We start from the raw sequence: 12,818 nt of genomic DNA, 5'->3' as shown, positions 1-12,818 counted from the left end.
AACTAAAAAATCCATCAAGATGTAAATATATTAACAAATTGATATATTCATAAAATGGACTACTACTCAACAATAAAAGAAGCAAACTATTTATTCATACAACAACATGGATGAATCTCAATAATATTAAGCAAAAGAAACCAGAGGAAAAAATTACATAGCACGTGACACCATATACTATCACCATCTGTGATGATAGAAATCAGAGTTGTTGTTGCCTCAGATTGGTAGGGGAAGGAAGTTGACTGGAAAGGGATAGAAGGAAACTGTCTGTTCTTATCTGGGTGATAGCTACCTGGGTGCATATATTTATTCAAATTCATCAAGCTGTGTACTTCAGATTTCTGTATTTTTTTTTTTACTAAATATGATAATCAGTAAAATACTAGCATTAAAAAAGGCAAAATAAAAATGTTAAAAAGACCCATTTAAGTATATCTGTTTCCAAAATTCTGTAGAACACTTTTGTGTATGTTTGGAGGTGATTTTTTTTTTTTTCTCCCCCTCATTCTATCCATAGATGAGCCATTTGGGTAGCTTGAGTAGGTGACATCATCAGGAATGTGATACTATATCGTACTAATCTTAAATGAGACCTGGCAGCCTTAAGATGTGCCCTGCTTCGGTTGGGAGGGTTTATTATCAAGCTGGTGGCTGGCAAGAAGGGTGGACTGGAGTTTTGCATTTCAATGGCTTGGGGCCATCACAAAGACAAGGGAAGGAAAATTTCCATCCCCTCCTATTTTGTCTGATGAGTCACCTTCTTTTAAGATGTGATGTATAGAGCTTGCTAAAGATTTCTGTTAACATGTTGACTAACATGCTAACACAAAAGTCAACATGCTAACACACAAAAAAATTTAAACATAAGCGGAGTTTACAGTGAACACCTGTATACTGATCGCCTAGATCCTACCGTTAACATTTTACTTGTTTTGTTCCCATGTCTGTCTTTCCCTCTATCCATCAAGTCATCTATTTTTTTTTGAAGATGCATAGCCACCATTGCTGCTCCAAAGTCAGTTTATTTATGTTTTTATTTTTTATTTATTTTTGGCTGCACTGTGTCTTCATTGCTGCGTGTGGGCAAGTGGGGGCTACCCTTCGTTGCAATGAGTGGGCTTCTCATTGTGGTGGCTTCTCGTTGTGGAGCATGGGCTGTATGTGTGCGGGCTTCAGTAGTTGTGGCACGTGGGCTCAGTAGTTGTGGCTCGTGGGCTCTAGAGCGCAGGCTCAGTAGTTGTGGTACACAGGCTTAGTTGCTCCGTGGCATGTGGGATCTTCCCGGATCAGGGCTCGAACCCGTGTCCCCTGCATTGGCAGGCGGATTCTTAACTACTGCGCCATCAGGGAAGTCCTCAAGTCATCTATTTTTAAATGCATTTAAAAGTTTACATTCCCCTGAACACTTCAACATATGTATCACTCACCATAGTTCATTTTTTTTTCTGTATATTCCTTTGCTTTAAAATTGTCATACAGTGAAGTACACAAATCTTAAGTATACATAGTGTGTTGGGTTTTAATTAAAAATCTTTTTATTTTATTATTTAAAGAAAGGGAATGTCACTCTTAGAAAGAACGCCATCAGAGCAGGCCTTGGTTTCAGTAGCGTTAGTCAGCTGACTTGGTCTCTACCCACCCTGCCTCTATTCTAGTGACTTCAGACTTCCAGTGTTCATGTCACGTGGAACAAGATTTAAACTGTGGATTTGACATTGTGATTTTGAATTTCAAAATAAAAACTGTAGCCTGTAGGAACTAACATATATAGATCCAATGACTAGAAAATATTGCAAAAAGTTATTGAATTAGGATTTCAGCTAAGAGATTCAAAATAGATGATAACTACTTGTGAACCAAAGAGCCAAAATATTATTTAAGGGCTTAAAAAGGTTATGAGGTTGAATGATAGTCTAACCTTGCTAACCACAGAATGACCAGAAACGTGTCAGTTAAGATTGCTAGATTTGTACAGATGTATCTGGAGGATGATAATTTAAGATCCAGCAGAGACGGTAATAGTTGGAGGCTCAAATATACAGTTTGTAGAGCATGAGCTACATTTATCTCTTTTTTGTCAGTGTTTGTCCATCAAGTCTGATCATTTGAAGTTTGTAAGAGTTTGGTTGTACTACTTTTGGCTGTAGGCTTGGCCGTGGGTATTTAGTTTGGTTTAGAAGTCATCATCTTACCTAACTTGTAACTTGGAGAGTAGAAAGCCAGGTGAACTAGTTTCTCCCCAGGCTAATTTTTCACTCTGCTTTTCTTTGTTACAGAGGAATGATATCGCCATGGCAATTACAAAATTTGATCAGTTTGACTTTCTCATCGATATTGTTCCAAGAGATGAGCTGAAACCACCAAAGCGTCAGGTGAGCTGGGAAGGCATCGCTCCTGCTGCTGCTGACTAGAGAGCGCCTTGCATCCTGGTGTCAGATACGCTGCTTTTCCTCTCTCAGCACAAGTCATTTGCTCTTCTTTTGCTTTTCTTTCTGTAGACCAGATCCATCCTTAACACCTCCTTCTGTTACTCATTTAGGGATGCTTTTAACTCAGTGCCTCTGAGGTGGTATTTCAGTGAAAACAGACAAAATGAAAGACTTTAGTTACAACAGTAAAGTGAGGCTCATTTTGAGGTATCCTAGGAAGTCTGTCAGAGTTTTTAATCTGGGATGGGAGAGCAAGTTACAGATTTTAGATTTCCAAGAAACAGCTTCTGTGTGTGCATAGTGGTGTTTGGAGTGAGTGGACTGGGTTTTCTCTTAGTCTAGATTGTGGTTCTCTGCACAGTGTGCTGGCTGCACATTAGAATCACCTGTTAGGGTTTTAAAAATACCAGTCCCTAGGCCCCGCCCCTACACCAGCTGAATCAGAATCTGCGAGGGGGAGGCCCAGGCATTAGTGCTTTTTAAAGCTCTCCAGATGCTTTTAATGTGCAACCATATTTGAGAACCACCACTTAAGCAACCTTTCTAAGCAGTCATGAGAAAGAATGTGAGTGTCTGCCTTTCCTGCTCTTCTGTCTGCTCCTCTCCAAAGGTCACACCATTGTTTTTCACCACTTCGGGTGCATAAAGCTCTTAACTGCAATTGTGATAGACCCCTCTCCTGTATAGCTCATCATTTTAGGCATGCAGATTGCATGACTCGCTAGATGTAGTAGAGATGCTTGGGGAATAGTGGCCGAGTCTGGCAGGAGCAAAGCTGAGCCTTGATCTGCTTTCTCTGTTTTGTTAATAAAATTTTAAGTGTTTTAAATGAATTATTTCATAGTGTATTGTGTCCTTAGAAACAGGAGTCATTCAGTGACGACCATTCTCCTGTGCCGTCTCATGTTAATAACGAGTAAGAGAGTGTAGGAGAAGTGGGCATCTTAAACACCCTTTGTAATCCCGACCCTGCCTGAGGCTCTTTGGGTTAGCCAGCCCTCTGCACCTCCTTCCTAGAGCGGGGTGCCTCACTGCGTCTTCGTTCTTTCTGGGCAGTCTTTGCTACTGTAAACATCCTTGACTGGAAGCTGTAAGGCGTTCCAGGGAGCTTTCAGTCGGATGTTTACAGCGGCAGGCTGCCACGGTCGTCCCGCTGTGCATCGCCTTTGAAACACTGCAGGTTTGTGCCCACGGCTCAGTTCCTCCTCTTAGTGCTTCCCTCCTCTCTGAGAAGTCACTACAACAAGAACTGAGACCACTTCTCTTCCTTCAGAACAGTTGATACCATTCACCCATTCTCCTTGTTGGAATTTGTTTCAGAAGCCCCCTTTAAACCAAGGTGGTGAGCTCTGTGACAAAATCAGGCCTTGCTTGGGCTCCTTGCACCAACTCCTGCTTGTTCCCTGGGGCTGCCTGCCGAGCCAGCTGGCTAGAGAGCATGGTCATGTCCTCTCCCTTCCTCCAGCGTCCTCAGTGCTTGACTCTCTTAGGGTGTCGGAGAGCTCCTTGTTACATCCTAGCCTGACTCAGAATGCTATGATCCATCTCCTTTAAAGTGTGTCTAGCTGAAACAGCTCAGTTTCTGAACTGAACATGTTCAGTTCTTTGCAGGTGTTCAGGCCATTGATCGGCATCCTATTCGGGACAGCTACTGCCTGGCCTTTGAAAGGTTGAGATTGCTGAAAGCTGGCCTGAAATTCTAAGATAGCACTTTTAATCCTCTGTAGACATGACGTTTTCCCAAGCTCCAAATTGGCTGGCACCTTCCTTAAGTCCTTTAAAAGCACCTACTCTCCAAAACTCACCCTTTCTGAAGGAGGCAGCAGTTCATTCTTGCTACTGAAGCAAATGTGCTTTTTTCCAGTCTGGGGCTGGCTGCACGGCACTGTGGTGATGGCTCTAGGATGTGAGGCTGCTCGTTCTCTGGCGTTGTCTATCAGACTCTACTTCTGAAGAGATTCCAAGAGCAGGCACTCTGGTTGGGGAGGCCACTGCTAAAGCTGGGCAAGTGCCCCATTCTGGACTGATCCAGTCATTCAGAGATTGTTCTAGCACAGGGGGTGATTTCCCACTGCTGGGGAAAGAAACGAGCCAGAAATACTGAGTTGTGGATCTCAGGCCCTTGACTTCTCTGAGATGCATGGGGATGTCTTCTTGTCCTTTGGGGAAGCAAGTAAAGACTACTCAAGCAGAAGATAGTTGAGGCCTGACTTCTGCCCCACTAAAACTGTTGAGTTGAAAGTTCATGCTCATTGAAGTGTCATTTCCTCTTCACCCATTTCTTTAAACCAAGCATAATCACTCCCTTGCTAGCTTGACCTCCATTGGCGGAATGAGTATTCATAATGCAGAGGAAGCTTAGATATGCCTCCTTCCATTCCAGTGATTTGAGAACTGTCATGCCTGTCCTCGCAACACAAACCTTGGTGCCTCTATTTGATACTCACAGAAGTGTCCTAGACACTGCCTAGTTCATAAACAGTTTAAGAGCATACAGTAGGCATCATAGGAGAAGCTCTTTACATGTTCTCACAGCTTTTGGCGAGGGATATTTTAGCTTCTGAAAGTGGTACTTAAAGGGTTTGCTATTTGTCTGGCAAAAAGACCATATTCACTTGCAGATTAGCTACAGTCAAGGATAACTGGAGACAGAACAATGACAGGTCAGGGCTGGTAAATGCCAGTGGCTCCCTACTCCCCAAGACTTCCTACAAGTTAGTTCTAGGGGTCTTAGTCCTCTATACCTTCTCATCACCCACAAGCTTTTCCAAGTTAGTTTGGATTTTAGTGGTTGATGTTTTTTTATAGAATGGGAAGGGAGTTCTGAGTGGAAAATAAATTCATTGAACCTATTTCAGGAGCCTTGAAAAGAGTAGTTGGCCTTTGTTTCTTCGCTAAGGAGGGTATCAGTATTATCCCTGTCACAGCCAAGATCAAGTTGACTGGCTGACCTTTATTTATAATGGTGAGAAGTTGGAGTTGAAGTGGAGGTGATGTTGTCACAGTTAAGTTGTTCTGGAAACTGAGACCTAGATGAAAATAAAAGGGGACCTCCTTTTGCTTCTGCCTCAGCATGATCATGTCCAGGGTTCAAACTGTTTGGGCCTGAAGCACAGAATACATTAACTTAGAAAGTTGGTTCATGTTTGAGGACTAGCTTAGAAACCCAGAATGTTACAAGTGTCTGCCTAGACTGGGTGAATGGCCATTAGGGAACCTTGTCATGCAGAGATCCAAGTTTCTCAGGGGCTAGATATCAGAAGTCCTAGTTTTAGTATCCCGGGCCCCCAGTCACCGGGCAAGCAAAAGAATACCCAACCCCGTTCTTTAGCGGACAGGAGTGTCTCCTGCACTATGTCCACAGAATCCTAGAGGTAGCAAGAAATTAGGGATTCTCTTCTATTGCTAACAGCTGTTGGGTTCAAGAGACTTTGTCATACTCCCAACTTGGGTTAAAAAAAGTACTTTCCGGGCTTCCCTGGTGGCGCAGTGGTTGAGAATCCTCCTGCCGATGCAGGGGACACGGGTTCGTGCCCCGGTCCGGGAAGATCCCACATGCCGCGTAGATATCAGAAGTCCTAGTTTTAGTATCCCGGGCCCCCAGTCACCGGGCAAGCAAAAGAATACCCAACCCCGTTCTTTAGCGGACAGGAGTGTCTCCTGCACTATGTCCACAGAATCCTAGAGGTAGCAAGAAATTAGGGATTCTCTTCTATTGCTAACAGCTGTTGGGTTCAAGAGACTTTGTCATACTCCCAACTTGGGTTAAAAAAAGTACTTTCCGGGCTTCCCTGGTGGCGCAGTGGTTGAGAATCCTCCTGCCGATGCAGGGGACACGGGTTCGTGCCCCGGTCCGGGAAGATCCCACGTGCCGCGGAGCGGCTGGGCCCGTGAGCCGTGGCCGCTGAGCCTGCGCGTCCAGAGCCTGTGCTCCGCAACGGGAGAGGCCACAGCAGTGAGAGGCCCGCGTACCACACACACACAAAAAATTTAAAAAAAATTTTTAAAAAGTACTTTCCTACCTCCAATTGTCTGCCCGGCTCTATGAATCCATTCATCATTCATCAACTGCTATTGAGTGCCTGCAAGGAGACAGGTGGTAGGGACAGTGGGGGGCAAGAGAGAGCAAGGCTTTGCCTTCATAGGGCTTTCACTCTAGCAGGGAAAGTAGTGGAATTTTCCAAGAAAGTACAAAAAAAGTGTAATGAGAAACGGACTGTGGAAGCACAGATTGGGGATGGGGTCAGTACCAACTGTGTAAATGTCACTTTGGAGAGCTTTGGTCCACAGGGTCTCTATACCTTGAAGAAGTGTCTTCTTTTCCTCTTTCCTTGAACCTGGCAAACTTAGTCCACAACATGGAAGTGAGTAAATTTAGCTGATATTTTGCTCAACAAGCCCAAGTGTGGTTGTATGTTTCTGTTGTTTTTGTTGTCCCAGGCAGGGCACCATGTGTCGCAGGGCCCTCCGGAGCAGACGCCGATCTGTGTCAGTGGTCAGGGGCCGGCCAACCCTGGACCCTCAGGCTGTAACCATGCTGTAGTGTGTGTAAACATCCTACACTCTCAGCTGTGAGCTCGAGGTGGCTGGGAGAGGGTTGTTTACTCCTTCTGCCATGGAAAACGTCAGCTGAAGAAGGAACAGTCTCTTCACCCAGCAGATCGGCCAGAGGCCACCCCAGTGGAGGGCTGTCCCTCAGGCCCCCTGGGTTGCGCTTCTGTGGCTAAGTACCACCAAACCAGATGTGATGCTGGATAGACATGGCCTCAGTGACCACAGAGCTCTCGACATGCTCTGAAAAGCTGGGCTCCTGCCTACCAGTGTTCTTGATCCTGACATTTGATTCTGAAATTCCAATCCAGAAAAAGCCCTGTTTCCTTTTCCCCTGCTCGTTCCCTCCTGAGGTGGTGGGAATGAAATACAGAGAGTGCTGCCTATTTGGGAGATTGGGAGCCAGCCTGAGAGCATGGTATTTGGGGTGCTTGCCATTAGCACTGTTCTCAGATCATCGGCCTTGACGGCATTTACTATCAAGCACTGCTAGTGCGTGGTTTTTAGTTACGGTAATTATTTGCCCATTTGCAGCTCATCACGCAGTGGGTGATTACTCTGTACTTCAGAAAATTGGCTGTATGTTTTGTGAAGCCTATGGAATCTATTATTTTTAGATTGATTTAGCACAACTGGTCTCTTCGAATTCCACTTTCTCTTGGCTTCAGATGTGGAGAGCTCAGCGTTCAGCAGGCAACTGCACAGAGCCCGTTTGGGGGAAGAGTGGAAATTCACTGTGGCGGCTGCTGAGCCGGTTCTTTTCCTCTTACCTGCCCCTCCTTCTGCCCCACAGGAGGAGGTGCGCCAATCTGTGACTCCTGCTGAGCCCGTCCAGTACTACTTCACGCTGGCTCAGCAGCCCACTGCCGTCCAGGTCCAGGGGCAGCAGCAAGGCCAGCAGACCACCAGCTCCACAACCACCATCCAGCCCGGGCAGATCATCATTGCACAGCCTCAGCAGGGCCAGGTCTGTGAACCTTGGAGGGTGCCGGCCCAGCCAGACGGCACCTCTTAGGTTTGGGATGGGCAAAGTGTGACTGGGGCAGAGGGGCGGTCAGATCACTGTAGAGGACTGGATTTGAATTCTGGGGACCTGGGCTTTTCCCCAGATTCAGCCACTGAGGTGATGTGTCACCTGATCTCTCTGGACCCTGGTTTCCTTGTGGGTCATATGAGGAGCGTGCAGTGAGCAAGACATTCTCCAGGATCCCTAAAAAATTTTAGGAGGAAAAAAATCTTTATAATGCCCCCATGAAGAATAGTGACATCTTTTAAGTGGACTCCGTGCCTGCCGTCTGTGTCTCCCACCAGAATTGGAATTTGTACACTCAAGGGGGAGATCAGGCATCATTGCCAGCTTACGTACCTCTCCTCCCCTTTTCCCCATCATTTCTGTGTCCCACCAAATTTGTGTTAGGTGACTTTCTCTTTTTACAATGGTAATCAGAAGATTCCTTCCCTGTCTGAAAGCGGTAACATCCACATTGTTGGGGATCATGAGAGGCTGAAGAGAACTATGTGTTTTTGTTTTTCCACATCTTTATTGGAGTATAATTGCTTTACACTGTGGTGTTAGTTTCTGCTGTACAACAAAGTGAGTCAGCTATACGTATACATATGTCCCCATATCCCCTCCCTCTTGAGCCTCCCTCCCACTCTCCCTTTCCCACCCCTCTAGGTGGTCACAAAGCATCGAGCTGATCTCCCTGTGCTATGCAGCTGCTTCCCACTAGCTATCTATATTTGGTAGTGTATATATGTCAATGCTACTCTCACTTCATCCCAGCTTCCCCGCCACCCCCGTGTCCTCAAGTCCATTCTCTATGTCTGCATCTTTATCCCTGTCCTGCCCCTAGGGAGAACTATGTTTTCTGAGCTCTGACTCCAGATTCCCTGCCAATCATTAATTTATTTATTCATCAAACATTGAACGTCCTCTTAGATAAAGTCCAATGCTATGTGTTGGGGATACAAGCATGAATAAAACAGTCCCTATTTTTAAGAATTCAAGAATCTAGTTGGGGCTACAAATACTTGAAGGTTACACCGCTTGCCACGTGGGAAGTATAAGATATTCTTGGGATTGTGTAGAGGGTGTTATGGGAGCACTTCAAAAGGGGTACCTAACAAAGATGTGAGGGAGGTGGAAGAAGGTGTCAGAGAAAGTTCCCTGAAGGGAATAATATGAATCTTAGAGGGAACAATGGAAATGAATCAAAGAGGGAAGGAGGGCTTTCCCAGGAGAGGGCACAGCATGAGCAAAGGCTTGGAGGTGAGAAACAGCACAGGGAAAATGGTAGGAGGGGAGGGTACAGTCAACTTAGAGGAACGTCTAGGCAAGTTGAAAAGATAGGCAGAGGTGGGCTTCCCTGGTGGGGCAGTGGTTGAGAGTCTGCCTGCCGATGCAGGGGACGCGGGTTCGTGCCCCGGTCCGGGAAGATCCCACGTGCCGCGGAGCGGCTGGGCCCGTGAGCCATGGCCGCTGAGCCTGCGCGTCCGGAGCCTGTGCTCCGCAACGGGAGAGGCCACAACAGTGAAACGCCCGCGTACCGGAAAAAAAAAAAAAAAGAAAGAAAGATAGGCAGAGGACACATCCGAAACAGCCATGTGTATTCTAGTAAGGAGCTGGGTTTGCCTAAAGAAAAAAAAGGTTGGGACAGGGGTAGATTTAAATATTAATTATGATTTTAGGGTTTATTCCCTGCTCATTTTCTTATCCATGTAACAGAAATTTATTGAGTGCTTGCTCTTTGCAAGACACAGTGTTAGGCAGACGGGGTTTAAAGATGACCACAGCCCAGTCCCTGCCTCAAGGCATCCACTGCACCATGATGCCTGAGGGACCTTCTTTGGCTAATGCTTGTGCCTCTGCAGTGGTGAGAGCTTTACCTGCCAAAGGCTTATCCCTGTACAGAGCAAACTTCAAGGGAGTCTGCCAAGAGCTGGCTCTGATTGGCTGACCATTCTAAGAAGCTCATGGCTGTCATACCCCGACAGCAGGGCATGCCATACGTGATTTGACATCTGCCATGCTAACACGAGCCCTCGTTTTCCTGAAATGATTTAGAAATACCTTGGAAATAACTCTTGGGAAAACTGAGTTGGCAGTACAGTGATGAGTTGGCAGTATGCATTTTTTTTAGTCAGCGAGAGTTTCACCTACCTCTTCTTTGCCACCCCAGACTTGCTCAGCTTGGAGCTGATAAGGCTTGTGAGGGCGGTGAAGTTGGTTCCTCCCAGCATCTCCTGTTGTTTTCGCTGTCTGGCTGGTTCAGGGTGGCCTTGTGCTGTGTCACACCTCCCTGGACCTACAGGAATCGTTGTTTCTAATTGAGTTCAGATACCTTTGCAGGACCAATACATATTAAAGTTGAAAGAAAAGCATATTTTGTTAAAGTGAATCCTGTGTTTTTTGTCATAAAATTGGAAACATTTATTACTGGAGGTTTGGGGAACAGGCTGAGTTGGAAATCATGGTGTTGAGTATAGGAGGTGTTTCCTGTTGACCTAACCCACTGCATATATTGCCCTCTGTCATCTTTCTTCCCTACCCTCCTGCAGTTTGTAGTAATTTCTCCTTACCTAGTAATCCCTGGAGTCCCGTCTACAGTTCTCAGAACATATGCCCTTCCCTGTAACTTCAGATGCAGAGTAGACCTGTGCAGTCAGAAAGTGAGAGCATCAGAGTAACGGCATCGATTGAAGCCCAGGATTCATTAAGACTCTCAGAGTTGTCTTAAGAGGTGATCTTAATTCAGAGTGGGGAGAAATCATATCCAAAGTGAGGGGTTGGGGTGCAGGTGTGGTTAAAAGGCTCCACTAGCACCACCGCCAGATGAACAAGATATGCTGGGATCTGTAATGGTCACATCTAGGGCTAAAGTTTTGAGATTTAAAGAAATGACCGATCCTTTTGACAGTTTGAATCTACTGTCTCTCAAAGGAGCAAGTTTCATTGGATAGTCCTCTAAGTGTGCGTGAAACACAGAATCTTCATATACATTAGACAGAAATTCCTTAAATCTGCGATTCCTGTTTCTAGAAAGTTAAAAGTCTGGCTTTATTAAATTCCGTTACTTACGGGTAACCTCAGTTAAGGTCCAGGTCTTAACAGTGTCCAGGTCTAAAGGGTGTTTGCCTCCCCCGTGGGAAGCAGTGCTGTGATCCAGAGCAGCCGGCTGGCCAGAGTGGGCTGGAGTCGCTCTGCTGCTTGAATGGGGGTGAAAGCCAGTGTGCCCTTTATGTTTCTTCCAGTGTCCTGCGTGCCTGAGAAGGAGCCCAGGGTCCTGAGCTTAGTTAACCCATACTGACCCCACTTTCCATTTAGTTTGCCCTCTAAACTCACCTGCTCCAGACTTTACTTCAGCCATGTCTCAGGCAAATTATCATGGTTGCTTTTGACTCTCTTGTACCGTATGTGCCTATCATTGAAGGGGCTGTAAAGAGTTGAAACATTTGAAGCATAGAGGTATTTGGGGCCGAGGCAAATATTCTGTACTCTGAGTCTAAAAATCCGTCTGGCCTTCCTGTCTTTTATTTTGGAGAGTGACTTTAACAGTGCTCTAAGCCCAAAAGATTCTGTAGGTTGAGTATTGTTAGTGTTGTGATGAGGTCAGGCATTCATGGAGGGGGTTTGCTCCTAGTGTAACTGCTCGTTATTAACCCCTTGGTGGGCCTAATGGCTCTGGGCTGGAGCTCAGTCAGCTTTCTCATAACTCTTCCTTCCAGACCACACCCGTGACCATGCAGGTTGGAGAGGGTCAGCAGGTGCAGATTGTCCAGGCCCAGCCGCAAGGTCAAGCCCAGCAGGCCCAGAGTGGCACTGGACAGACCATGCAGGTGATGCAGCAGATCATTACAAACACAGGAGAGATCCAGCAGATCCCGGTAAGTCCTGCCCTGCCTTAAGGTCTGCGTGGCCTTTTGCTCAACAGTATAACAGGAAATAGTTAAAGATTTTACACACCCCCCCACACACACACACGTACACACGTACACACACTTTGTTATAAACCTATATTCCCATTACCCCAAACCACAACTTGCTTCACTGTATACTCCCTGCTTTCCTTTAATCCAGATTCAGGCTCACCATGATGGGGCAGCTCCTCTCCATTTCCCCTCACTCGGCCTATGCAGAGAAATCATTGTAACCACTATTCTGTGCCAAGGCCCAAAGGCCCTGTGAGGCAGTCCTAGTCCTGTCTTTTGATTTGCAGAGAATGAGAGGGAGGTGTATAGAGAAGGCCATAAATACACTTGTTGCATATTCATGAGTCAGTTCCCAGTGGAGCCTGCAGCAAAGTGTATTTTTGGCTTTCATTTAACTTATCCATTCCTTCACTGTGGACTGCTACTTCCTGTGTGCCTTGAGGGATTTCATTTCTTAGATTTGTTGGCTTTTTCACTTGTACTTGTTCTTTGGTGGAAAAAAAAAAAAAATGTTCCTTGTCTTAACACTTGCCATCTATTCATTGGTCAATTTGCCACAAAAAAATTTGGAAAATGAGTGACATGGAGCAGGCCTGTTCCTGCCCCTTGCCCTTCCTATTGTAAATGAAATGTAGGCAGATACAGAAACTCACTTGGACTTGGTTAACCACTTCCTCTTTGAAGAAAGTTCAGAAAGTATCCTCAACTCTGTTTGGGGGACTGTTCTTCTTAACAGAGTAATAGGCCAGGAGAAAGCTTAGGAAAGGGGAGTGTGTGCATATCCCTCTGTTTATCTCTTTCCTTTTCATCTCCTTCTCTCTCTCTCTCTCTCTCTCTCTCTCTCTCTCTCTCTCTCTCTCTCTCTCTCTCTCTCTCTCTCTCTCTCTCTCTCCCCCTCCCCAT

At 45.9% G+C, this 12,818-nt stretch overlaps 1 protein-coding gene across 6 annotated transcripts in view; it reads left to right on the top strand.

Annotated features, from left to right (window-relative positions):
• NFYC (nuclear transcription factor Y subunit gamma) overlaps positions 1–12,818 on the top strand; it is a 64,569-nt gene that overhangs the window by 44,616 nt on the left and 7,135 nt on the right. For all 6 annotated transcript variants that reach the window (XM_024125422.3, XM_007108027.4, XM_007108025.4 and 3 more), the window contains 3 exons: positions 2,280–2,375; positions 7,777–7,950; positions 11,712–11,870. In XM_024125422.3, coding sequence (XP_023981190.1) covers positions 2,280–2,375; positions 7,777–7,950; positions 11,712–11,870 — 429 coding nt within the window. The remainder of the gene's footprint in view (positions 1–2,279; positions 2,376–7,776; positions 7,951–11,711; positions 11,871–12,818) is intronic.

The sequence above is a fragment of the Physeter macrocephalus genome, chromosome 3, assembly GCF_002837175.3.
Source record: "Physeter macrocephalus isolate SW-GA chromosome 3, ASM283717v5, whole genome shotgun sequence".
NCBI lineage: Eukaryota > Metazoa > Chordata > Mammalia > Artiodactyla > Physeteridae > Physeter > Physeter macrocephalus.
The sequence above is the reverse complement of the archived record's forward strand: the minus strand, read 5'-3'. Positions and strand labels throughout refer to the sequence as shown.